The 27,861-nt window shown below is 35.1% G+C and overlaps 2 protein-coding genes across 2 annotated transcripts; both read right to left on the bottom strand.

Moving 5' to 3' along the window:
- Positions 1-233: 233 nt before the first annotated feature.
- Positions 234-13,443, bottom strand: BPG2 (P-loop containing nucleoside triphosphate hydrolases superfamily protein). Its single transcript, XM_086458139.1, has 3 exons — positions 11,897-13,443; positions 1,976-2,139; positions 234-736 (listed from the first exon to the last, which is right to left on the bottom strand). Exons 1-3 carry the CDS (start codon positions 13,362-13,364, stop codon positions 383-385), a joined length of 1,986 nt encoding a protein of 661 aa, XP_086314265.1. The 5' UTR covers positions 13,365-13,443; the 3' UTR covers positions 234-382.
- Positions 13,444-14,929: 1,486 nt separating this feature from the next.
- On the bottom strand, positions 14,930-24,944 carry LOC147391634 (phosphomevalonate kinase, peroxisomal-like). The gene is made up of 10 exons (XM_086458818.1): positions 24,754-24,944; positions 23,755-23,905; positions 20,563-20,660; positions 20,232-20,344; positions 20,083-20,135; positions 18,858-19,238; positions 17,784-17,888; positions 16,815-17,042; positions 15,819-15,941; positions 14,930-15,370 (listed from the first exon to the last, which is right to left on the bottom strand). Exons 1-10 carry the CDS (start codon positions 24,759-24,761, stop codon positions 15,104-15,106), a joined length of 1,527 nt encoding a protein of 508 aa, XP_086314944.1. The 5' UTR covers positions 24,762-24,944; the 3' UTR covers positions 14,930-15,103.
- Positions 24,945-27,861: the final 2,917 nt, after the last annotated feature.

Here is a 27,861-nt window from a genome sequence, read left to right as displayed (position 1 = left end):
GGGTTATCTTATGGTCATCCGGCAGCTAGAATGGATCGCCCGACTGGCCTGAAACCCTAATTAAAGTCCACCTCGATTTATCAATGGGTCTAGCCCAAACCAGTCCAAAACACCTTCCGGTCAGGCCAGGCCAAGGCTTCAGATCAGCCCAGCCTAAATGGTATTCGAGAATCACAATAGTCTGGACCCAATGATATGGACCTTAGGACATCGGTGCACCTGGATCCACAATATCATAAAACATTAGATAATCACATTTGATTAATTAATTTGGCCACTTCATTGCTTGATAGACAATTCTTTCTTTCTCAGAATAAAATTCTCAACAAAAACATTAAAACTCTAAATAATTTAACAAAAAAACACAAGAAGCTTTGTTTCTTCAGACACTGACTTCTGAATTAGACTCTATTCTCTCATCTTGAAGCTTCTTCCTCTGTTCCTCTTCGAGCTTAGATTGATTACCAATGGCTTCAGATATGGCCTTTGGAAGTAAGAATCCGGGTCTCTCGAGGAATGGTGCACGATCAAGAGCTAGAGGTTCTCGCAAAGTAACCTCAACGCCATAATATGTCCATATTGTCAAGGTTGCTTCGCCTTTGAGCCCCAACGAAATCCAACCAAGTCCAGCTATAGCAATGTCGATGCCGTTCACATCCCAGCTGATTCCTGAAACCTTGAGTTCTTGCGGTTCCCATTTGCCTAGTTCAGATACTCGATCTACACCAATGGGAGGCTGATTGAACAAGAAGCACAAATATATGTGATCACGAGATGGCAATATCTATAAGAACAACCACCCCTTGTTGTAAAAGATACAAACTTATATTATATGATATGGTGCATATTTCCAAGATTTCTTGACATTCTTTAGGCTTCTGGACAATATTGGTAAAAGATAAGCAAACTTATAGGCTCAGGTTCGGCAGCCAACATGCTTGTCCCATATGGGTTAGAAGTTTCGGATTGGGCTGATTTTTTGTGAGGATGATCTCTATGTTGAGGAGATCATCCTTACAAAAAATCAGCCCAATCTAAAACTTTTAACCCCATCAAAAGTGATTTAAAATTGTGGGCCGTCCATTTTTTGCAATTAAATTGTAAACCACTTTTGAGGGGTTAGAAGTTTCAGATTGGGCTGATTTTTTGTGAGGATGATCTCCTCACCATAGAGATCATCATCACAAAAAATCAGCTCAATCGAAAATATTTAACCCATATAGGGCAAATTTTGGCTCCCATTATTGCCTGTCGAACTCTAGCCTATATATATTTCTTTTCCTCTCTCTCCCTCTATCTATCTATCTATGTATAGATAGAGAGATAGAGAGATAGAGAGAGAGAGAGAGAGGAAAATAAATTAAGAGTAGCAGATATAAGGACGTTGAGATGGAAGAGTGGAAATGTTAGGGAAGATAAAATTAGAAATGAATGCAGTAGGAAAATGTCGAACTCCAATAGGTGATAAACTAAGAGAAAGTTGACTGAAATGGTTTGGGTATCTCAATAAAGGCCTGAGTACAACCCTAGTTAGAAGAAACATTCAAGTTTAAGGTTGAAAAAGAGTGAGAAAAATCAAAAGAAATCATTTTCAATAAAAGAAGACATCCACATTCATTTAGCCGACCCCAAATCTTTGGGAAAAGGGTTTGATGTTGCTTGCTTGTTTTACCTTTTAATACTACGGGGAAAAACAATTACCAAAATTTGCAGTTGATGCTATTTCAACATGCAACACTATATCGGTTACCCATGTATTTGGATAGTAAGATTGATCCGCTCAATATTACTAGTAAAGGGAGGTAATGAGGTTCTTCTAGGAGCTATAGAGAGTCAAAAGATGCAATCCCAATTCATTTACCTCGAGATAATCATAATTCTTTAACACAAGATCAACTTGATCCCAGGGGACCACATAGAAACCTTGGAAGCAACATTGAGAGAGGTCGATAATTAGTTAGAATAGAAATTTTACCTGTAACCGAATGCCAGCGTGCTTTCTCCCAATTTCATCTGCATTTTCTATCTTCCCCATATGAAGAGAAATATTTGGTGATGCCCAGACTGTGACATAAATAGTTTCTATTGAAGCTTCATTCAGATCCAGTCTCATTAAAGCACCAACATGTATGGCCTGCCCTGCCTGTGAAATTAAACACTAAGTATCGAAAATTGGAACCAACATGATGAAAAAAAAAACATTAAACAAAAGAAAATTAATCTGATTTCCTCTATATAACGATCTTAAAGTTTTTATTTGTTTTTATTTTTTATGAGTAAATCTTATAGATCTTTATTTTATAATTATAAATTTTATTTAAAACAAAAGACAAAGACAACAGTCGGTCAAGATGACCAACTGAAAGAAAGCAAAAACAACTAGCTACTACATTAAGAATCCCAACAAAAAACAAATTCCTCAAAGGAGACACCCTTAAATTCGGGGTCTAGCTTGCACCAAAAAAACAGTAGCCCCAAAATACTCAACATAATATCTTGAAGAGAAGAAACCACCCCTTCGAAAACTCTTCTATTCCTTTCCAACCATAATCCCCAGGTAGTAGCAAAAGGAAGAAACCTCCAAAGGATTTTCTTTCTCCCACAGAATATGGACGAATCCCAACTTCAAACAAAAGATAACAATGAATTAGGAAATACCCGAGAGATCTTAAAAAGCCTAAAGAAGTGAGACCAAATGGCATAGGAAAACTGGCAGTGCAACATGATATGATCCACAGACTCACCACTCGCATTACAAAGATAACAAAAGTTTGGGGTTACAAAACCCTGATTAATTAAATGATCAAGAGTGGGTAACTCGTCAACAGTCACTAACCCAGTGAAGAAACACACATTTTAGGGAGACTTTGAACTCCAAATGAACTTGAAAGGGGAATGCAAAGAAGAAGTAGTGGGAGTAGTCATACTTGAAACAAACGAAGTAATGGAGAAGTTAGAACCTTTAGTACAAGCCCACTCCCTCTTATCCTCTTTTGTAACTGCCCAATGAACATGATCAAGCTGAGTTGTTAGGTCTTGAAGATCCTGCAACTCCCACTCATTGAAATTCCTCCCAAAATCCAAATCCCAAACAGGCTTGTTTTCCTCAAGGTTCAAAAAACGGCACAAGGTAACCCCTTTTTCAAGGAGAGATTATACAGACTTGGGAGGCAAAAACTAAGTGTTGAGTCTCCACACCACCAGTCCTCCCAAAATTGGACCCTATCTCCCTTCCCCACTTTAAATCTCACCCACTTCCTGAACTCCATCCCAACTTTCATAATTCCCTTCAACACACCACATAGATAAGACAATTTATCCTCCTCACCCTCCCAACCATTCTAAATTTTCTCGTATTTGGTCCTAATTATTTTTTTTCCAGAGGCTAGAAGTTTCAACTCCAAACCTCCACAACCACTTCCCTAACAATGCCTTCCTAAACCCCTATCCTTCTTTGATTTAAAAACCACTTTCCAATTTACTAAATGCGAATTTTTTACCCCCCAATCTTATCATGCCACAAAAAATCTCTGACCTACTTTCGTAATTTCTCCTCCAAACTTTTTGGCATAGTAAACAAAGAAAGGTGCTATACCTAGGAAAAGTAGAAGTCCAGAGTTTAGGAAACTGCGTCTGGGAAAATCTTGTTTGTTATAGAAGCTATAAAAGTTTTGGACTTCGCACAGAAACCTAAAAATCCTGTTTATTTCACAACTGTAGTTGCTAGATTCTGAAAAAATGACCAGAATACCCTTATATGTAAAAAAGCTATAAAATAGAATATTTTGACAAAAACCTTGATAACTATCCATACACATATATAATATAAACTTGCCATCAACATGTTTTAGTCTATTACATGTATTCAATCCACGTTGAAGTAAAAATGCTTCTACTAAAATAGTTATAAAAATTAAAACAAATATTATAAGTAAAATATTACATCCTATCAATGGATATCAAATATTATTTTCCTTCTCTAAGTCCTTTATAAGTTTTTTGACTATGAATTATCAAAATCATTGACCTCTACTTCATTAACCCATAAAAATGAATCATCATGTTGCTGGAAAAAATAATTCATCTATATTAATGAACTTACTTATCACTTATAAATAAGTAATATAATTTAAATTGCATACAATTATATCCAACATTACTTGTTAAAATAAAAAACATTTGTCCATTGTTTACCTTCATATGCGAAGTACATTATTTCATAACAAGACCACTAGCACAATGAGGAGGTGCATAATATGCCATCAACACTACAAGTACATCACAATTTACTAAATATGTCATTAAATCTACTCAAAATTGTAATGCAATGTATAGAATGTCATTAAAAATATACATCAATATATCTAACGATGTCATATCAATACAAACATAAAAAGACATCATCTTAAGATTTGTAATAATTAGCATATAGTGCATCAACTATTACATTCCTCATACTTGCTATGATTACTCGAGCTCGACAATCTACAATTGGAGGGTCAACCTTGGCCTCCTCACGCATAACATTTTCTTCATCCTCAAAACGTCAGAGCTCAATATCGACAATTGCATGTTTTCTTATGAAGTGTCATGTAAGCTAACACAATGTCTCATTGTGTGGGAAACCTCATGCATAACCTTTTCTTCATCCTCAAAACGTCAGAGCTCAATATCGGCAATTGCATGTTTTCTTATGAAGTGTCATGTAAGCTAATACAATGTCTCGTTGTGTGGGAAATTTGTAACGAGGCATTTGCCTAGTATTGTCCATTTTACCCTTATAATTCTAAAACTTCGTTCAATAACGTTTCAGAATGATGAATGCATTAAGTTGTACAATTTTTTCTTTGTCCTCGACCGTGACTTTTTCCTAAAATTTTGCATGTGATATGTTGTACACCGGTAAGGTGCAAGGAACTCATCCATCAAGGGATATCCGAAGTTGATCAGATAATACTTATCCAAAATAAAAATTAACAACCAATTAACTTAGAAATTTCCATCCAAAATATTATCATTAATATTTACATTCTAACCTGCAGCAGGGTGTGAAAATCCTAGTTATGACTTATAAATTGTGTCGAGAAACACACGAGTCATTAATTGTTCCCTCCCAACTAGCTACAACGTGTATAAACAACATATCAAATAAGCAAGTAGCCATAACATTTTATGTTATGTCTTCGAAAACGATTTTGTTCCTCAAACTAGATATGTGCACCGATATGCATCTCGTCGATCATGCCAACACAATCCTTAATAAAATTTCATATTTCAAAGATTAATAACTATACGTGAAATTATACAACTGATTGAATGAATATATCATTAATGAAATACCTTGAAATATGACCAATAATGTTAGTTTGTTAGGATGAGCACTGGGACCTCGTTGAAATTAGGCGAGACAATTTTTAGTGTGATATTTCAAGCATTCCTTTAAGTACTTGTTAATCTTCTCCAATGAATGCCTAAAACTATTTCTCAAGACCCTATGTCTTTCATTATATTCCACCATATAAAAAATCATGCCAACTTGTTCTTCAACTGAGATTTTTCTTTGATTCTGTAGTAGGTCTCTCCCTTCCAACAACTCATATAAATTATGAAAAATATGTCGGTTCATTCTAAAAAAATTATTACATGTTGATCCACCTTAAAAGATTTCATGTAAATAATTTAATCCAGAATGACTAAAACTCCTCCATGATTCTCTTACCATAAGGGTTTCGTAGTATTATGGAATTCCATTTACGACACCTATTAACATAATATCAATTATTTCACTTGTTTTTCCTTTCACCTCCTCATTTTCCTTTGGGTGACTGTGTAAAGTTTGGCTTCTCAATCTTTCTAACAACCTTACCTTTCCTTACTCTCATAATCATTCTTTTTCAACCTGAGTGTTCTTGAGCAACTCTCACTGGAAGATTGCAAATCTTTATTCCATTTACCCGATGATTCTTTTCAATCATTGGTGAAACTTCAAGTGCTCAACCTCCCCAAAGCCCATTTCTTGTTATCCCTACCATCTTCCTTCTATCACCGGAGCCTAGAAACATTAGAGTCGAAAGGAGTCACGGAGATTGAAGTGTTCGAACTTTCGGGTACCAAAATCAAATGCTTTCCCCATGAAGTCTACTCTGAGGGGACGAATTCTCTTAAACATATGTATCTATTAGGCACAAATCACCTATGCCAAGTCGATTGGAGCAAAATCCAACAATCGCCTAAAAAGCTTCTAATATGGGATCAGTGTAATAATGACAGATCCAACCATCATCAACAACCCCCCTTACAAACAACTTCCACAAGCTTTCATATCTATAAGCAGTCATAGTAGCACTAAAATCTTTAAATCTTTCTCCAACATCTACTACCATGGTAAAAAGAATTACTTTTTAAAAACATTTTCAAGATTCCATGGCCTTTTAGTAGACCTCAAATATTCTCTTGCAACTCATCCTCCAACCACCCAATATGGCATTAGATATTATGTTAACAAGTGTCGTAATTAGAATACAACAATATTACAAAACTCTTATGCTAAGGGAGACACGAAGGAGTTTTAACTATTCTGGAGTAGATTATTTACATGAAATCCTCCAAGGTAGATCAACATGCAATGATTTATTTAGGATAGAACAACATGTTTTTCATAATTTATGTGAGTTGTTAGAATGAAGTGGCCTACTACAGAACCAAAGAAATATCTCAGTTTCAGAACAAGTTGACATTTTTCTTTATCGGTAGGACATAACGAAATGCATAAAATCTTGAAAAATAATTTTAGGCATTCATTGGACAGTATTAACAAATACTTTCATTTAGTACTTAAATGAATACTTGAAATATCACACTTATTGATAATCCCGCTTAACCTTAACAAGGTTCAATACACATCCAAAAAAAAAAACAATGTTATTGACCATATTTCATTAATAATATAAGTTATATAATTTCACGTATAGTTATTAATGTTTGAAATATGAAAATTTATTTAAGATTGTGTTGGCGATTTTGATAAGATGCATATTAGTGCACGTATCCAATTTAAGGAATAAAATTATTTTTAAGGGCATAAAAGCATGACACAAAATGTTATAACCACTTGCTTATTTGATATGCTGTTTACACACGTTATAGCAGGTTGAGAAGGAACAACTAATGACTCGTGTGTGTTTTTTGACATAATTCATAAGCCAGAGCTAGGATTTCCACATTTTTTTGTAGGTTAGAATTTAAATATTAATGATAACATTTTGAATAGAAATTTATAAGTTAATTAGATGTTAATTTTTATTTTATGTACATAATATTTGATCGATTCTAGATATCCTTTGATGGATGAGTTCCTCACTTTACTAGTGTATAACATATCACATGCAAAATTTTAGGACAGTCATGACCGAGGACAAAGAAAGAATTGTACAACTATATGCATTCATCACTCCGAAATGTTATTAAACAAAATTTTGGAATTCTAAAGACAAAATGGACAATGCTGAAGCAAATATCTCGTTACAAATTTCTCACACAAAAAAACATTAGCTTCACTTGCATGACACTTCACAACTTCATAAGAAAACATACAATTGCTGATGCTTAGTTTAGACATTTTGAGGATGAAGAGGCGGTTGTGCGTGAGGAGGATGAGAATGACCCTCGAATAGTAGATCGTCGAGCTCGTGTAATTATAGAGAGGACAAATAACGCAATAACTGATGCATTATGTGCTGATTATGACAGAGCTTATGATGATATTTTTGTTATGTTCTTATTGAAATGGTATTATTAGATACATTGATGTATATTTTTAATGACATTATACACATTGCATTAGACTTTTGAATAGTTTTGATGACATGTTTGGTAAATACTTGTAGTGTTGATGGCACATAATGCACCTTCTCGTTGTTCTTGTAATCTTGTTATGAAACACTTTACTCTGCATACGAAGGAAAATAATGGACGGATGTTTTTTAGATATCCATCTTGGTATGTAATGTTAAATATGATTGAATGCAATTTAGGTTATAATACTTATTTAAAGTGATAAGCAAGTTCATTAATATAGATAAATTATTTTTTCCCAACGACAAGATGGTTCATTTTTATGGGTAGATGAAATAGACCAATAATTGTAATAATCTATTGGTCAAAGAACTTATGAAGAAAATAGAAAAGGAAAAGAATATTAGATATGCATAGATAAAATGTAATATTTTACTTGTAATATTTTTTTAAATTTTGATTATCATGTTAGTCGTACCATTTTTTTTACTTCGACGTTGATTTAAGGCATGTAATAGACTAAAACATGTTGATGACAAGTTTATATTATATATTTTTATATGTTTGTATGGACAGTTATAAAGACTTTTGTCAAAATATTTCATTATATAGTTTTTTTACATGTAAGAGTATTCTAGTCATTTTTTCAAAATCCATCAACTAAAAGTTATCAAACAAACAGGATTTTGTGTGAAGCCCAGAACTTTTACAGCTTCTGTAACAGACAAGATTCTCCCAAACGCAGCTTCCCAAACTTTTGAGCTTTTGCTTTTCTCAGACACAGAAGTCTGAAATAGAAGCTGGAATCTGTCACAGACAGACCCTTAGCCTTCCAAGAACTCAACCTTTTCTCAGTGCACTTGACCACTGAATCCCAGATGGCCTTGCTCCTATACTTTGCTCCAAGAGGCAAACCCTAGGACAAAGTCAGAAGATACTCCCTTTGACACTCAAACATTGAGGCCCACCTAGAAATTCCTTTATCACCTCCAACCCCAAACAACTTGCTTTTTCTAAAATTAATCCTTAGCCCTGAAACCATAATCCAAAAACTGTTCAAACCATAGTCCAAAAACTTAGGAATTAATGCTATAAAAGAACTGTTCAAACCATAGTCCAAAAAATTCCTTTCCTGAAGGTCCCTAAAAACATTCATCAAAAGGCTTAAAACAGATCGCATTCAGGCTGGCTATGAGTATATCAATATCCAAACTATTTTGCTTTAACTAAACATGTATCTAGATTTGACCCAATCCAATTAATTGATTCGGATCGGTCGGGTCAGATAATTTCAAACCATTCAAAGTTATTTCAAGGAAAATCGCTAAAGATAGCCAAAAGGTGACTTGAACTCAAGACTTCTCCCTTTTTGGAGGGAGGCCTTGGCCACTACGCTCAACACTTGTTGGTTGAAGAAACGTATTTTGAAAAATATAAAAATATAACTTACAAAATAATATATCATTAAGATCTAGGCGGATATAAGGATGGATCTGTATCCGACACGTATCTGAATCGGATCAAAGGACATCAACCCATATCCAACCCATTTTTTTAATTCAGATATACTTTAAGGAACCAAACCCGTTAAACTCAAATTACTCGGATTTTGGCTAAAATCCAACTAATTTTATGCCCTAACACTATTAATCAGATCCTCTTTGATTGTTGCCCAACACCTCTTACAAAACGACTTAATAAAACCATATGGGCCTGAAGCTTTCTCCCTATTTAGCAAGTTCAAAACCCCAAAAACTTCCTCCTCAAAACTCCTTTCTATCCAAACTTTCTAGTCTGAGGAGATGGACCCTAATTCCAACAACTCAGGGATAAGTCTAAACTCTTGATTTTCCTCAAACAATTTCTTATAAAAATACCACAATCCCCATTCTAATCCTCTCTCCCCCTTCCAGAACTCCCGATCAATTGTTAAATTTCGTATTTGATTTTGACTACTTCGGGAGTTAGCCACCTTATGAAAGAATTTTGTGTTGTTATCCCCTTCCTTTAACCACTTAACTCTCGAACTTTACTTCTAATTCACTTCTTCCATCAAAGCTACATTTTGGAACTCCGCCCTTAAATTAGTTTTTTTTTTCAACTTTTCTTCCCCTGAAAGAGAGAGAATCTCCTCTTTTTATCCAAATGCCCAATATCCTCTAAAATAGATTTCTTTTTAACCTCAACATGCCCAAAGACTTTCACATTCCAATTCGTAAGGAGGAGAAACTTATCCTTAGTACCCATTTTGGAACAGTTTGTCCCAATGATTAGCAACATCCCTCAACGCATTCCAAAATTGAAGCCTCTCCGAATCCTTATTTGGTCCATAAATACCTGTAAACACCTAGCTAAACTTCTCATCGACACCCTTGCATAACACAGAAACTGAGAATACTCCAACTAGGGAATCCTCTACCTAAATCTTATCCTTATTACACAACACCAAAATTCCCCCAGAAGTACCAATCGTTTCCTGCCAACATTCCCATTCCACAACTCCTTAACGCCTGACTCATCGTACTCACTCAACTGATATTCCTAAAGAGTGACAATGTGCGAATTACACAATCTTAAAACTGCTCTAATAGCCACCCTTTTTTTTGCTTGGGCCTCTAACATTCCAAGACAACAACCAAATCATTTAGAACTTGGCCCCACCCTTGTCTTCCTTCGTGAACCCTCAATCCTAAGCTCAGGTTCACTCAAACTCCTCACAAGACCAGATGCTTCCTTCACCAATCTAGGCCTTCTTTTAGGCAAAACAGGATTCTCACCCAAAATCCCATCCACCAAACCTTGAAAACAGCACCCACTCTCACACATTGCCCTTCCCCCTGGTTAGGGCTTAAAATGGGTCGGATTTTATCCGAAATCCGAGGGATCCGAATCCTAATTTAACGGTATATCTAAACTAAAAATGGGTCGGGTATGAGTTGATGTCCCTTGACCCGGGTCGGATAAGGATCCATCCCTATATTCGCCTAGATCCGAAAGATATATTATTTTATAAGTTATATTTTTATATATTTTTAAGATATTTTTCTTCAACTAACAAATGTTAGACGCAGTGGCCAAGGACTACCTCCAAAGAGGGAGAGGTCTTGAGTTCAAGTCACCTTTTGCTATTTTCCTTGAAATAACCTCGAACGATTTGAAATTATCCTACCTAACCAACTTGAATCAATTAATTTGGTTGGGACAGATCCAGATACGGGTTTATAAAGGCAAAATGGTTCAGATATGATTTTAGCTAGTAGGATCTAAATCGGATTTAGATTCAGATAAAAAATCCGATATGGATATGGATATACTCATATCCAGCCCGAACCAGACCTGTTTTAAGCCATACCCCTGGTTCAACCATACGTTCCTAAATATTATTCAGCAGCTTGTTCAACTTAATTGGAATCCTTAATTCCTTGCTATCCCCTATAGACACTCTTAGGATAAGTGTTGGCTTATAGATTTTGCTCAATGAATAAAAGATGGCATGGTTTGAGAAAACAACAGGTCCATCCAAGCATGGTGAAGCTTTTGTGGACTCTCATTTGTACTTGGATACAATGTATATAAAAGGCTTAAGCCTCAAGGTGGGGCTTAGACACCATGCCTCAAGGCTTAAGCCTCGATCTTGGCTTGAAAAAACAAATCGAATGACCATTTTTTTTTAATTATTTATTTTACTTTTCTTATTTTATTTTACTTATTTACCCCTCTTAATGTTATTTATTTACTAAAACTTCTTAAGTTGGGATGTTTTAAGGTGAAGAAACAAAAGATTTAGAGAGAAATCTCAAAATCTTTCCCTTAAACCCTAGTTTCTCCTTACACAAAGATTTGTTCATTGTGCTTTCAATGTTCATCCAAGATTGATTTGTATCAAGAGGCGATGCTATATGACCGAATCTCAGATCCCCAACCATTGGCTTTGAAAGAAATTCTAAGTGGTTGTTAGAGCTTTCATGCAGTAGTTCATTTTTGTTTTTTTTTTTTTTTTTTAAGTATAGTTCGTTGTTTATGCTACCAAAACAGTTGAACCATACCAAAAAAACCCAAGGAAGCAAATGAAAAACACAAAATGATAGTGGTGAAGAACAACATGCCTTTATCCTATAAGTCCGAGGTTGCAACTCCTTCCGAATCTCAACCATCTTCAGTTCATCCCTATTCAATCTCATAGACATCAAATATGGATGCAAGAGTCCTGGAGTATCATACATCTTCGCTTTGGCAGGCAAAATCCCCCCAATTCTCAATATACCAAGTGTTGTTCCGGGCACAGCCGCTTCTGTAAGCTTCGTAATCTTCACACCTCCTCTCTTAGCAAAGGCATTGATCAGTGTAGACTTTCCAGCATTTTGAGCCCCAATCACCCACACATTCCCTCGAGGTCCGGCCAATTCCTTAACAAACGACAACAGATTCCTAACACCTAAATCTTTACGTGCACTAACTAGATAAACCCCATTGAGCTTAGGTGCCCCACCAGCCTTAGCACGGTTACGAACCCATCTATCCAATCGAGTGGGCGAGATATGGGGTGGGAGAAGATCGACCTTCGTGGCAACTAAAACAAGCTTGGGTAACTTAAGTTTAGGATCCTTCTTGCTTCCTTCTAATGCCTTAAACAAGGATTTGGCCGCTCGTTTAGGGAACGACCCATCGAAGTCGACACAATCAACAACCATAACTACAACAGAAGCATCCGAATTACCAGTGGGTTTCAACAAACGGGTAGCGATCAACCTATCGAAATCAAAATCAGGTATCAAGTTCTCAGCTTTTTGGTTCTTCACCTGCCCATAATTCCTCAAAGAGTGGCATCGGGCACAAACTGTGACCACTTCATCATCTCTCATTGCTTCTTCTCTTGCTTTTCGCTTCTTCTCAGCTTTTGAAATTCGCTTCTTCTTACTCTTATCCAATGTTTCTTCGGTAACGTTACCATACCCAATGCCCGCCGGAGCAAAACCCTCCAATTCTTTCTTCCAATTCTCATCTTCTTCATCTTCGATTTCCCAATCTTCGGAATCCCATTTGATATCTTCTTCTTTTTCCCCATCACTTTCTTCAAATTTGCTATTATCAGACTCAAACCCATCTTCGAATTCTTCGAAATCGTCCAAAACAAGATCACCAAATCCCTCCTCGGCCTCTGTTGTTTCTTTGTGAGGATTCTTTCTTTTTTGGTAAAAACCAGGGAGATTTGGGTCGTTTTCTTGCATGAAAACTCCACAACCAGGACAGATAAGACCACGTTTCTCATCTTCATCTCTTCCTTGGCTTAGAATTAGGTTTTGGGGAACTATTTTAGGGTTCTTTCTGATATGGGTTGATGTTGTTTGCGTTTGATTTTCTCCTTTTGATGAGAAACACAAAAACGGAACATTACCCCCGTTCTTTTTGTTGTTGTTGATGATGGTGTTCTTCCTCAGCTCAGAGAGCAGATTGAGATGAGTTGCTTCTGGTGTTGTTGGGTCTCCAAATCCTCCATTGTTGAAGAGATTGAACTTCAGCTTTAGCTTTGTTGATGGAAGGAGTGTCGCAGCAGAGAACAAGATTGTCATTTTTGCTGTCGAAAACGGTGAACCCACCCATGGGTTTAAGAACCGGATTTTGGGATCGGACCGGTACCAACTGAATCATGTTTATCTGGACCGATGCGAACCGGTTCGAGCGACTCAAGTCCTCCCAAATTGATTGAGAATCAATTTATAAATAAGCGGATATTATTAGAATCATAAAAATTTAAACTCTCAAAAATCTTCATAGTTGCTATTGGCACCCCAACTTTTACTTATTGCACTCTAATTAAAAATAAGTAAAAGGTGAATCTCCATTTCCTGCGATCAATATGACGAAATTTCAAGTACATTTTAATTCCCAAAATATGTATTCGTCATTTTTATAACCTACAAACTCGTGAGTTCATCAATTTTAATATCTACGAATTTGTAGATATATCAACGAATTCATTGATCATCTTTTGAGAATTAAAATGAACATTGTACCGAAATCGAAATTTGAAAATTTTCATAAGTAAATGGTTGAGAGTAAGTAAAAGTTGGCTAATAGAAGTTTTCTCTCATTTTTTTTCTAGATTATTATTTTTTTGTTCAAGATTTTATTTATATTATATGAATCTAATCAGAATAGTAAAAATTGAAATTGTTTGGAAGTGTTGTAATGTTGAGATAATAATTTGAGCCAAAACCTTTTTAATGTTTGAATGGTGTGTGATAAATAATTTATGAACTTCAAGTGTAATAAGTATAAATTGGGGTGCCAATAGCAGCTCTCAAAATCTTATATGCATGGACCATTCTCGTCCACACCAATTTATAGAGTGGAATGGAGGAATATGATTCGTTCAATAAGCCACCAAATCTTTGGAATAAAGCTTTGTCATTGGAGTAGTTCAGTCAGCGTAATCCAACCCTGAAGGCTTGGATTTCGTTGGTTCAAGAAAAAACATTTGGTCCCAACAGTGTAAACACAAAATCCAAACGTAAGAATTTATTTTCGAGATAAATATTTGCACTTAAGTGGTTGGGATCGTGTGTCAGGTCTTGAGTCATCTTACTTGCATTCGAACTTTTTTTTCTTTCTTTCGATTGTCTCACATTCATGGATGATGGAGTATCTGTCAAAATTTGGCAATCACATTCATTCTCACACTTATGGGTCAAGGGTGCAAGATTAGAATAGCAACGACTAACGAACCACCAAATGTGTGGTCATTTCCACACAAAAACTAGATTAATTTCCAAGATCGTCAAACAAACAATTATCGATCGAAGTCGAAACTGATTCCAATACTTCAAACATGAAACTTGCTCTTGTATAGCACCATCTTCATGGTTCTGATAGCCCAAGCCCAAATACAACTTCACATCATAATCTTATAAGAGTACCCTAATATTATTCTCCAATTATTTCTTTGAAAATGAAACCCTGTTCATAGTTGAAGCGAGTTACTATTGCCACACCAACTGTGTGCAATTCTTTGGTGAATTGGTGTGGCATTAGTAAAAGTTGGTGTGACAATATTCAGCTCTCTCATTTAATGGGGTCGGAGAGAATAACCCTGCAAGCTAAAGAAGTAAAACCAAGACATCGATACATTAATACAGAAACAAAAACTAAATAATCTATTTATTCCATTGTTGGGAGAGAGTTTTCACCATCACTCATCGAACAAGTCTTCAAATCCTAATCTTTCCTCGTCGAGCAAATCATGTTTGCCACTTTTTTTATAAGATATCGATCAAATCTATCCGATACAAGCAAGAGGACACAACTACACCTATTCATTCTGGACTGACGAAATGGCTGATGTGATTTCCTTGGCTCTTGGATCACAACTTTCTAAAGAAACACCTCGAGGATCTTCTCGAACCAACAGAGCCAGAACATTAAGAGAGCTCCACAACGTCGTTACTTTGCTGGTTGACTCTCCTAACGTGACAGCAAAAATTGCATCGAACCCACCCGCTCCAGGAACTCCAGCCAACAGAACTCCTTCCATATTCATCGTAACATCCAAAAGTTGAGTTTGTGATTCGGGTTCAATCTGCAAGTTTGGAAAACAGAAGAGACAACAGGACACAGATCAAACAGTGACTATCACATAAACTTAAAGAGCGCTATTGGCACCCCAACTTTTACTTATTACACTCCAATTTCTTAAATTACTTATCACACCCCAATTAAAGATTAAAACGCATTCCTCAAATTATAATCTCAACATTATAACACTCTTTCAAACAATTTCAATAGTTGTTTACAATTATGAGTAGGCTCGTATAAAATCCTAAACCCAAAAAATAGAAATTTAGCAAAAAAAATTAAAAATGAGAGAGCTTCTATTGGCATCCCAACTTTTACTTATTCTCAATCATTCACTAATTTTTCTTTCTTTTTAATTGAGGTGTAATAAGTAAAAGTTGGGGTGCCAATGGAAGCTCTCTTTTAGTTTTCTCCATCATGGCAGAAGTATTATTTCAGAGAAAATAACCTACCGGAATGCCTGCTTCCTTGCCCATCAGGCGCATGTGAAATCTGATCTTAAGAACAGCATCTCTTGCACCTAACAATGCTTTAACAATAGCTTCTTGGCTTGGGTCGGTAGCTTGTTCCATCCACTGTTAAGATATCAAATTTGTTAGAACTTATCAAGCGTCAAAGAACAATTATGCAGTTAGAGAGAAATATTTAAATTAAATGTCAGGAAGGAAGAAGTCCATCCTCCATATATATGTAAATAGCTGAGCTAGCTCATTGAACTTGAAGGCTTGGCTCATCATAAATAGAGCCCGAAACTAGGATCAGAAAGAAAATTAGCCTGCACTGAGTGAGTCGGAACTGGGCTTGCTATATTAAGACTATATTTGTTGTTGATATACAATATGGTAGGACAAGATGTTAAAGGAATAATGATACATGGAGTAGATGTGCAAGGAAATGAGAACAGATGGTGAATGGCAACTAGAAAATCTATCTGGAGAAATTCGCTTATCATGTGAACGTGACCATCTGTTGCATCGACTTTTTTTTTTTCTCCAGCTTCGCATTATTTTTATCCAAAAGAATGAAGTAGAAAAAATAGTTGCAATTGATGTACTTATTAATTAACAAAATACTTGTAATTGATGCAATGATCAGCCACTCTTTGAGAAGACAGGTCTTCTACAATATGAGTTCTTGGACCACCTAATGAGTGCACCACATATACCCATATGCCATTGGCATGGTTTTCCTCCCATCAAATAGGTATCTTAGATCCCTCTTATTCTCCTTTGCCCATGAGGCTATGAGATGGACTTCTTTTAAGAAACAGAATAGAGGAAAAAAATTCAAAAATTGAATTACTTTTGCTAGCTAATACCATCCATTGATTCCAACTATTTTCATAAAAAAAAAATGGACTGTTATACTAGACTTGAACCCACAACCTCGTTTACCTTTTTTTTCCACCCCCCTTTTATGGATATTGCTACAATGAGCTGAAGAATTACCTTATCGTATCTAAACCAACTGCAGCAGCTGATGCAACTTTTGTATGTTTCCCACTGTTCTTCCGCAAATGAACTCAGAATTTTAAATTGTCTTTCAAGTGCCGAATTCCCCTCTGACAACATTCTCCATGTTTCTTGGAACTTCTGAGGTTCAGATACTTGCCATTTCTTCACTGCACCAACCATTGATGGCGTGGACGATCCTCCAGTTCCTGGTTCCCCCAGAAGCTGCCAAACAACATTCCCATCAGTAAGATCCATTCTGCCTGAGGAGCATGTATCAAAATTTGCCATGTTATCCAAACCCAGCCAAAAAAAATATTTTCCTATCCTATATAAGATACCTTCAAGAGAAAAAATACCCTAATCCAGGATTTCTTCTTGAACAAATCCAAACCAATCTGAGGATACATGTTGGGTAGGGTCTTGGCTTCGGAACCCATCATTCAGACACAATCAGGCACGGGTCCAGTGGACCTATAATGAGATGGGTTCCGGATTGGGCCTGCTCCAATCCATTAGCAGCCTTAATGTAAAGCTAAGAAAAGTAATCGGCATGTTGCAAACAAGTGTGCAGTTAAGTTGCACATGTGAAAGAGAGTTAATCGGAATAGGTAAATAATACAAAAGAAGAAGAATATTCCTGCCAAGGAAGGACAGGAGAAGTCCGCCATCTATGCTTGTGTCATGCATGATTGCATGCCACATACCTTGGGGGATTTAGAACCCACCATTTGATGGGTCACCCCAAGGAGATGTTTAAGTTCAACATAATCAATATGATTAACATAACCATCTGATCTAACAGAAATTTCCTGACCATTAATCATAATTTTTTCATACAAAGGAATCCAATGGATTGGATGGTAAGATCAGTTTTTTTAATCTAATAAATTATTGCAGGACCTCATGTGGGGAGCCCCCAAGGAATGCTAGTACGTAGACATGCAAAAATGTCAATATACTCACAAGGGTCATTAATGGTGGTAAGGAGAACTGAGTCTTCTCATGATCCCACGTCCCTTTTAGAACGTCAGTGATGACCTCCTGTAATGACTGCCCTTCCACTGCAGCCTGAGACTCCGCAAGAGAGGAACAATCATAAACAATATCCAGTGAAAGCTTCAAAAGAAATTTCAAGCATGCAGTACGGAATGGATTGTAATTCTTTTATGCATGAAATTTAACCTTCTATCCTTAAACAACATATTTCATCTTAGGCTGGCTGGGGTGCATAGTTTTCCGGAAAATATGTGTGAATTTTACACAAAAATACTTTCAGAAAACTACATCCCATGAACAAACAGAACCTTTGTTTATTTAAAAATAACACAAATTAACCTTCTTTTATCAAATGAAAGTATTTAAGATGCAGACTACTTATCAAAAATAAAGGGAGTGTACTCTGGGCAAACAAACTTCGAACTCTATGCAGGGAGGGTATGTATAAAAAAGGTACGCTTCTTTCTTTTCTATTTGGAAAAAAATTGAAAGGCTGTCAATCATAGAGAAGTTTTATACATGGTAAGTTATGCACATGATGCAGAAGAGTGCCATCCACGTGACCAATTTACATAGTCATCCATCAAATGAACTGTAGATTTGCCCACTTCAACATGCCATGTGACAAGAATTCCCATATTAACAGGATATAAAATCTGCACTGACTGCCCAGGCAACCTACCATCATGTAAGTAAATTTTTTAAATTAGTAAAAATTGAATTAATAAGGGAAACCTGGGGTCGAGATGACCAATCAGCCAAAACCGATAGTATAATAAGATAAAGAGCTAGAAGAAACTAAAACATGCCCGAAGGGAGGACAAAAGCCTAAAGGCTAACCATGAATCTCTTACATTACAAACCCTATCCCATCTAAAGAGAAAATCTTCAAGTTGGGTCCTCATCAAATGGGTAGCACCACACCCCTGCATGTGCACTACAGTTTCCTTATGTTTCTTTGTTGAAGTTTTACATTGAATGTGTGTGTGTGTGTGTGTGTGTGTGAGAGAGAGAGAGAGAGAGAGAGAGAGAGAGAGTGACCTGAGCAGGTAAAAGCACTTTTGGTGAAAACCGAACATAACGTTGACCACCATAAACCGCTGCACTGACATCAAACCCACTGCCCACTTTCCCTTGAGCGATACAATGAGCAGTTTGAGCTACCACATGCACCAAATCAAGATCCGCACTGTCCTCTTGATGCAAAGTTTTATCTGAAAGGGGGAGATTAACAACTCCTAGGTAATGAAGTAACGCTGCAACCACTGCAGTTGTCATTGCTGCCGATGAGCCCAGTCCAGTTTTTGCAACTTCAGGCTTGCACTTCTCTTCATTGGATCCTTCTACATTAAAGGTAATTGATGAAAATGGTGGAAGTGAAGCCAATGCATCCGGTGTCAAAGGAAGACCGCGTGCTTCAATCTAACCAAAGATAAGTATGACATATTAAGGTCTTGATCTGTAAGTATGTGAAACACCAGGCATGTAACAGAAACACTCAATTAAAGTTAAAAACAAATTACAGAAAACTATAAAGAAGAAAAAGGTCGATATTACAAAACATCTTTCTTATAAAATTGTATCATTCATGAAATATTTGACGACGCGTACTTCTACAGGTAAGACCTAGTCCCTAAACAGAGTGGAATGGCGGAGGAGGTATAGCCAACCCAAAGTTTCCACGAGATTCTGGCGATGACGTGTGATCATCCATGACAGAATGTGTTAACTTTTATTCAATTTGTATTCATTCTCAAACATTTCATGAGAAAGAATAATTGAGAACCCTTTATTGAAATTCATGCACTCAAAATATCATTTTCAGTGGGAAATTTACTGAAATCTTGAATTTAAGAGTTTGCTGCCACAACCATGCGCACAAACATACTTAAATTCCCAATTATGAACAATACAGGCCAAATTTAGATTGGCATCCATAAGTCAGAAACTATTGAGGGGCAATGGTGAGCGTGAGGCCTGATGTGGCACACAAAACATTACTTTACCATTTAAGTAACTAATATGCACATGCTTTCCACTTCATGAATTAAGTTTTGTTCCATCACAAGCTAAATGGGTTCTTCATTATGGTTATTGATCAGTTTCCACTTTATAAAGAACATGGTAGAAAAAAATATATAACCCAAGCCCTTGTAAGTTTTTCAGGTTTAATTAAGGAAATTGAAAAAGTAGAGGGAGAGGAGCAAAGAAGCTACAAAAGCTAATATTATAAATTTATACATAAAAGAAAAGGTGGTCAAAATACCTGATTCCGGTACGAATAGAAATCGTTGGAACCTAAGATTGTAATATCAAGACCTGCATTACTAATCCAGTTGAGGCTTTAGATTCTTGGAGTTGTATTAGTTCATTATCCATAATAGGCTTGAATAGTGAATAAGGCACCAACATTACCTTGCATGAGTAGTTTATGTAGCACATCCTTCTTAACCTTGTCAACAAGTAATGCATGCGCAGCTGCTATGACATACTGCACTGCCTGTTCCACAAAAGGGTTGGCTGAATCCCTGAAATATCGAGCGAATGGATCACATTCATTTACCAACTTTAGAGAAAACTACTGAGTAAGTTTGCCTGTGGATCAATCCACAGAGTTGATCAGTGACATTCCACAGTGTGTTCTAAGTCATATACATGAAAATTATGCATGTCATGCAGATACAAACAAAACCAACAGTAGGAGAGTCAAATAAATTCAATTTAGTAGAACCCGATCAAAACTTGCCTTGAAGAGATGCACTGAAGGGTCAGATTTTTTAGTGACATTTTGTATATGGTTTCTCTACCGAGTTGAGGAGATGTTAATTTAACATCTATCGATTCCTGAAGGTTGTCAAAGAAAACCATCAAAATCACAAGCTATACAACACTAAAATAACAATTTCTCGTCAGCATAGTTGCCCACCACTGAAAGAAAATATTCCATATAATTTACCTCGGAAGCTCTTCAAAAAAATAAAAGCAACATGGAGTTCTAAAAAAAATTAAAAAGAAAGAAAGCCAACCCCAAATCTTTGGGATGAGATTTGAGAAATCAGGATAAGGAACAAGAAAGTAAAATTGGGTTATAGAAACCCCAAAGTATCCTCATTTGGAACTGCTGATATTCTGTGCTAGCAACAAACAATTCACTCTTGTTGTTGCCAAATGTCATGACTTGTTATAAATTTTTACGCAGTAGCGGAGGTAGAAAAAATAATAGCAATGACAGAAATAGAAATTGGCAATGGTAGACATAGTGATACAGAGGAATCATGGGTTGCTAATGTGGTATAATATTTCTAGTACTAATTCTCTAAAAATAATAATTAGAATATTTCAGAGCCTCGATCATATAGGATGCGCACGTGGAGGGGGTTAGAAAGCATCCAATTGACAGAACATGCATAGAAATGATGTTGCAGATTCCAAGAAGCATGATTCTAGCCTGATTGGACTTAAGTGATAAGGAGCTTGTTTCAGAGGCCTTTCTATGTATTTGTTAATCGTTGTATCATGTTTACAGTTTTAGCATCTTGGGATCTGAAATTGTGACTCAAGGATTAGTGAAATGACAAGCGGCCATAGTATTAAATTTTGACCTATTTCCATGAAAAATACTGAAAATATTTCTACAAGGTCCCGCATGAAATTTAGCTGACAGTTTCTTTATGTATATATTATGGTTGAAGTCACTATTTATTTCATGAAAATATTTAAATGAACAGAGAATTTCAATCAAAATTTACATATAAAAATGTCACATTTCATGGAAATATTTTGATAAATGGTAAATTTCTACCAAAATATTCATTTAAGTATACACATATTATCTTCTATGTTCTAGTTCGTTATATATAATAACTTTTTCATACATAGTTATGAGATAAAAAATACATGATAATGTGAGAATATAGTACATAAAAGTTTGTTCATTTGGGAAAGTAATTTATATATTGAAGTATTTGTAGTTAATGTGACATTATTATTCTTATTTCCATGAAGCGTACAATTGTTTTAGGCGTCAAATTCTTCGATACTTATGCTAACATGTAGCGAAACACTATTGATCTTCATTTCCACAATTCATATGACCATTCATTGTAGTTTGATGACTTATAAGTATGCTTTCATGTTAGTTTTATCATTACCGACACCTTCGATAAAAACTTCTTCAACATTTCCATCATTTATTGAAAAATTATTTCCATTTCCGGGATGACCGAAATAGATATCAAAATTTAATACCTCTGTAGTGACAAGTAAAAAAAAAAAGTTGTTGTTGAATCCTTGTCAAGGTTAACTTTTGTTGCATTTATTGGGTAGCTAAGAATAGTGTTTGTCTTTTAAGTTATTGTTCATCTTTTATTTCTGAAAATACTTGCCAAGTTAACATTGTAGGGAAGATCTTTTCAGTGGAATGAAGAATATCCTTTTTCTTAGTACTAAGATAATATTTAGGCTTTGTAGACACTTTTGTAAAATTCATTATTTAGGTTTTACTTTCTAAGCCTTGGAGAGTATACTTCAATTGCAAATGCGCAATGGGTTGCAATTCAATCTTGTTTCTCTCCATAGCTAGACATCTACTTCAAGAAGTCCAAAAAATGGACTTTGTTCTCAATCATCATCACACCATTATCAATTGCACGATGAACATGGAAAATAATACCCACCACCTCTATGGAAGATGCAATATAGTTGTCTGTGTATAAATTTGTCATAGCTACCAGAAAACCCATTTCACCTTAAAAAAAATAATAACAAATTTTTCTCTAACCTATTTCTCACATTAAATTAATCATGTATAACTGTAGTAAAATGGTGTGCTGGTGACTACCATTTGTAGTGTGAGTGCAGGAGCTTTGAGGTACCCCATGTACTGAGGGACCCACCCCAGCCACCTAAAAACATTTTAATTGGAGCTGCGGATATAAGTCTTAGTTTCAAAAACAATTTCAGTGCAGACCAAAATCAAAATGAATCTCGAAATTCCGCAACTTGGGTTGAAACGTATTCAAAAAATTGGAATCATAAACAGGAATCCTATTTTCCCATTCAACTGGATTTATATACACATCCTTAGTCAAAGCAAATGTCTTCATTACCTTTCCTATAACCTCTAACCGGTTACTTTTAGCATTCCTAATGCCCTTTTAGAATCTTCGAATAGCACCAAAGTATTCCTTCTCACCAATGTCATAACTGGTCTTCGATGTACATGACACACTATCTAAATCAACTTTCTTTTATTTAATAATATCCGATAGGGCTATTCATAAATTCCCACAAATATATTCATATCTTACCAATGTTTCTGACTCTTATTTTGTCTTTCCAATTACACCACAGTTAGAAGAAATATTCATGTTGAAAATCCTAGAGAGAGAGAGAGAGAGAGAGTTAGACCCAAAAAACATGGGTGGAGACAATGAAAGCAGACATCAACTTACATGAAGGCATGGCTCTGGACAAAGTGGAATAGAGGAATAGGATTTACCAGTCTTACTACTCACTCGTCTCTATCTCTACTATGCTCATGCTATGAACATGTTGTTTCTTGGCTACCCAACATTCTTCTCCATAAACTGTACTTGGTCTTAGTGTTGTCTTGTAAAACTTCCCTTTTTGATCTGTACATGTTGGTCACAATAACACTCCAGAGGCGCTTACCCACCTTAACTACCCAATACTAATTCTATGAGTTGCATCTTCACCACCTCTCCATTGATAAAATTTGTAAAATTGCTCTAATAATCAAAGCGAAATCTGACAATTTAAAATATACTAAATTTTTAAAATTTGCTCAAATAACCAAAAATGAAATCCTGAAATTTCAAAACACTGGAATTTTGTATAGGTCTTAGTATAAATTCATTAAAATTTCCAACATTGCTCAAATAACCGAAACAAAATATAAAAAGTTTCAAGCTTGTACCGATGCACAACTATCTGATTTGACATCTTCGTAAGCCGGCTTCACAATCGCATAAAAACGAGCATTTGTGCTGAGAACAACCCCCGCATTTGGTCTCTCTAAAATGAGGTAACCCCCAGTCAACAAAACCTTCCCTGGAGCAGATGCAACTCTACAACAACCAAATTGTTTAATTACTCTCCAAATGGGGAAAAATTGCAACAGAGATCACTGAAACTGATAATAATCTACAAAAGTTGAAGAAAAAATCGACCTTTAATGACGAACAACAACCAATCAAATTAATTAGGACAGAAATAACTGGAACTGGTAATAATAATTACAAAAATTGAAAAAAAAAAAAAAGAAGATCAAATTACTTAATTACACTCCAAATGGGGAGAAATTGCAACAGAAATCACTGAAACTGATAATAAAGAAATAACTGAAACTGGTAACAATAATTACATAAAGTGAAGAAAAAATATCAAATTACTTAATTACTCTCCAAATGGGGACAAATTGCAACAGAGATGACTGAAACTGGTTATAATCCACAGAAGTTCAAGAAAAAATTGAACTTTAATGACGAACAACAACCAATCAAATAAATTAATTACTCTCCAAATGGGGAGAAATTACAACAGAAATAACAGAAACTGGTAATAATAATTACAGAAATTGAAGAAAAAAGATCAAATTACTTAATTATCCTCCATATAGGGAAAAATTGCAACAGAAATCACAAACTCGTAATAATATCTACAGAAGTTGAAGAAAAAATTGGTCTTTAATGACGAACAAATAACTTAATTACTCTCCAAATGGGGAGAAATTACAACAAAAATCACCGAAAATGGCAATAATAATTACAAAGGTTGAAGAAAAAAAATATCAAATTACTTAATTACTATCCAAATGGGGAGAAATTGCAACAGAAATCACTGAGACTGATAATAATAATTAAAAAAAGTTGCAGAATTTTTTTTTTTTTTTTCAATCTTTAAGGACGAAACTTACACGGCCATTGCTAACTTTCGAATTGATCTTCAAGTCTACACTCTCAGCACTTCAAGAACTGAATCCACAAGTACGAGTCGCGGACCGAGTTACTGTGTTTGGTGAGAGGAAGACGAGTTGACCAAGAACTAAAGAGAGATCTTTCTCTCTTATAAGAGGACTGCTTCGCCTACCAGAAAACATGGTGGAGGGAGACAAATGGAAATGATATTGGCAGGTACGAGTTGCAGACTTTAGATGTACCCCTCCATGTTTTGATGAATATTTTAAATATACCCTTATGTTTTCAAATTGATGATATACCCTTTGACCTTGGTCTTCTCATATAAACTAATGGAAAATGATTTAGATGCCCTCATCTCTAAGTTCTATGCAAAGAGCCTTTATTTTTCTCCCAAGATTTGTTTTCTCCAGTTGTTCAACCTCCTTAATAAATTATTTTTTAGAGTCGTGCTTGAGTAATCTCAAGATTGTCTTGGCCTTTCTCTTCTCTTTCCAAGAATACTTCCTTTAATTTTACTAACTTTTTTTTTCTATTCCTTTTCGATAATATCATCCAACTTTGTTATCTTTCATTTTCTCCCTCTTTTCAATAAGAGTAATTATAAAAGCACCCCACAATTAATAAGGGTAACCCACACCATAGTTGAATTGTTTTGTCTCATATTGGTTAAAAGTTTCGAAATGAGTTGATTTTTAGTGAGGATGATCTTTATGATTAGGAAATCTTCATCACCAAAAATCACCCCATTCTGAAACTTCTAATCTCATCAAAATAAGTTTAAGAATTGTAAATCCTTTTTTTTTTTTTTGTAAATCATTTTTTACGGGATTAGAAGTTTCAAAATATATTGATTTTTTGTGAAGTGATCTCCAGAGTATAGAAATCATCCTCACACAAAATTAGCTCATTTCAAAACTTTTAACCCTATATAAGACAAGAAAAATTGGCTATGATGTGAGTTGCCCTAATTAATTTATGGGGTGTTTTTATAATTACGCTTTCAATAATGCCATATAACTTTATTGCATTTACTCTTCTTTTCATTTTTCAATAAAACCTCCACATTTTTAATGCCTTTCCTTTTTTACTCCCTTAACCCCAAAAATGATGATTGTGTTATAAGCATGAGCAAACTCTAATTTACTAAATTTCATCTAAGATCCGTCATTTTCAACCTCTCGTTAATCTTTTTAAAAAATCTTTGATTGTTTTAAGATTCCATTGTCATCTAAATTTCTCCAAAAATCCTATCTTGTTCACTGGCTTTGAAGGTTGAAGTAAATAGGATCTTAAATTGGAATATTAAAGTAAAAATAATTTGTCAAAATAAATTATAAACACAACTCATTTCGGAAAATCAAAGGTTTTTTACTATGAGTTTAACCGTTTGAGATAAAGATATTTTAAGTTATTTTACATTAGTCTATTAAAGTAGACTGAGGTCAAGGGAGCAAGTCATCAGTTTGAAAACACCGGATATCTCAAATGTTCACCAAAATTTAGAGGGGGTATCTCTAAATTACACTATTGAAAAGAGAGTGCCTGGTCCAAGTGAAATTGTGGAGACATTTTCAGTGATTTGGTGCTCCCGTTTCAATATTAAATGTGTGCTCCCACCAACCTCCCACTCATTTCAAAATAATTAATAATTGAACAGTTAAAGAAGACAAAGTTGTGGGCATAGAGGTTTGAATTTTGAAACGAGTTTCGCGTGCCCGATTGAACACTTCTGGCTCGCCAGTCAAGACTGCAGAGTAGTCTGCCCGATATTGGCACCCTAACTTTTACTTATTACACCCAAATTAAAAATAAATAAAAATGTTTATGAAAACATGCACGACTTGTGTTCTAATTACCATTTCGATACATTGTTGGCTTTTATGCATTTATTAACTCTTAAATTTAAAAGTGACGAACTTACGAATTCTTAGGTATTAAAAATGACGAATTTACGAGTTCGCAGAAATGTAACAAGTGAACAGTGCACCCGCATGCATATTTTCAGAATTACTGAACAATGTATTAAAATTGGAATTTTGGCATATTTAGTGCACGATTTGGAGATTCACCCAAATAAATAAATGAATGATTTGGAATAAGTAAAATTGGGGTGCCAATAGACTATCTCTCTTCCGCTAGATTTTTATTTTTTAGGTTTAAGATTTTTCTATGAGCCTAATCATAACTATAAAAAAAATTTGAAATTGTTTGAACAAATGTTATAATGTTTTGTAATGTCGATATTATAATTTGAGCCAAAGCTTGATAATGTTTGAGAGTGTGCTTCAATCTTCAATTGGGGTGTGATAAATAATTTAATAAATCAGAGTGTAATAAGTAAAGTTGGGGTGCCAATAAAAGCTCTCTTTTTTATTTTGTGTTGATTGTTTCAAGAGAGATTATATTGCCACACCAATTGTTGCTAATGTCCACCCAATTCATATGCAAATCACCATGCTAAATAGGATGAGATTTAGAGTCTGGTACACTACTCATTTTAATTCCCAAAACATGTTTTTGAGCGAGTTCGCCAGTTGGTATTCTAATCTAAAGTAACAATCTTGTTGATAAAAAGTGACAAACTAGTTGATAATTACTATTGATCCCGCCATTAAAAAAATAAGGATATTTGTCTTTAAATTTATCAACGAGTTTATCACTTTAAAATCATGGATATGTGTTATTTAAATTTATTGACAAGTTTGTCACTTTTTTATCAGTGAGATTGTCACTTTAAACTAAAATATCAATCAGTTAACGGTCGAAAACATGTTTTGAGAATTAAATGAATAGTCTACCGAAATCTAAACTTTTGCAAAGGTTGCACATGTTTTAGGAAAATCTCCCAAAGAATTAACACACATATTGGGGTGGCATTAACAAAAGTTGATGTGTCAATAGAAGCTCTATTTTTAAAATTTTAGACATGTAACTTCTATTATATTAATATTACTATTATAATGAGAGAAGAGAGTAGAAGTGATTCGATGCCAAAATTTGAGTGGCCATAAATGCCCCCAGTTGTATATTTAAATTTAATATAATTAAAATCATTTTTAAGTATGTAATTTTGAAAACTAAGCAACGTGATTATACGGTCCTAA

Source organism: Akebia trifoliata, chromosome 11 (genome assembly GCF_017979445.1).
Source record: "Akebia trifoliata isolate Shusen 1 chromosome 11, ASM1797944v1, whole genome shotgun sequence".
NCBI lineage: Eukaryota > Viridiplantae > Streptophyta > Magnoliopsida > Ranunculales > Lardizabalaceae > Akebia > Akebia trifoliata.
This window is presented reverse-complemented; position numbering and strand designations above follow the sequence as displayed.

Excerpts from the sequence above, each read along its gene's own strand:
- BPG2 (XM_086458139.1), bottom strand. The coding sequence starts at position 13,364 with ATGACAATCTTGTTCTCTGCTGCGACACTCCTTCCATCAACAAAGCTA. Across the intron at positions 2,140-11,896 it reads GACTTATAGGATAAAGGCAT|GGCAGGCCATACATGTTGGT; the intron begins GTTGTTCTTCAC and ends TTTCACAGGCAG. Across the intron at positions 737-1,975 it reads ACGCTGGCATTCGGTTACAG|CCTCCCATTGGTGTAGATCG; the intron begins GTAAAATTTCTA and ends TTGTTCAATCAG.
- LOC147391634 (XM_086458818.1), bottom strand. Across the intron at positions 17,889-18,857 it reads AAGTGCTTTTACCTGCTCAG|GCTGCAGTGGAAGGGCAGTC; the intron begins GTCACTCTCTCT and ends GCGGAGTCTCAG. Across the intron at positions 15,371-15,818 it reads GCAAGGAAGCAGGCATTCCG|ATTGAACCCGAATCACAAAC; the intron begins GTAGGTTATTTT and ends CCAAACTTGCAG.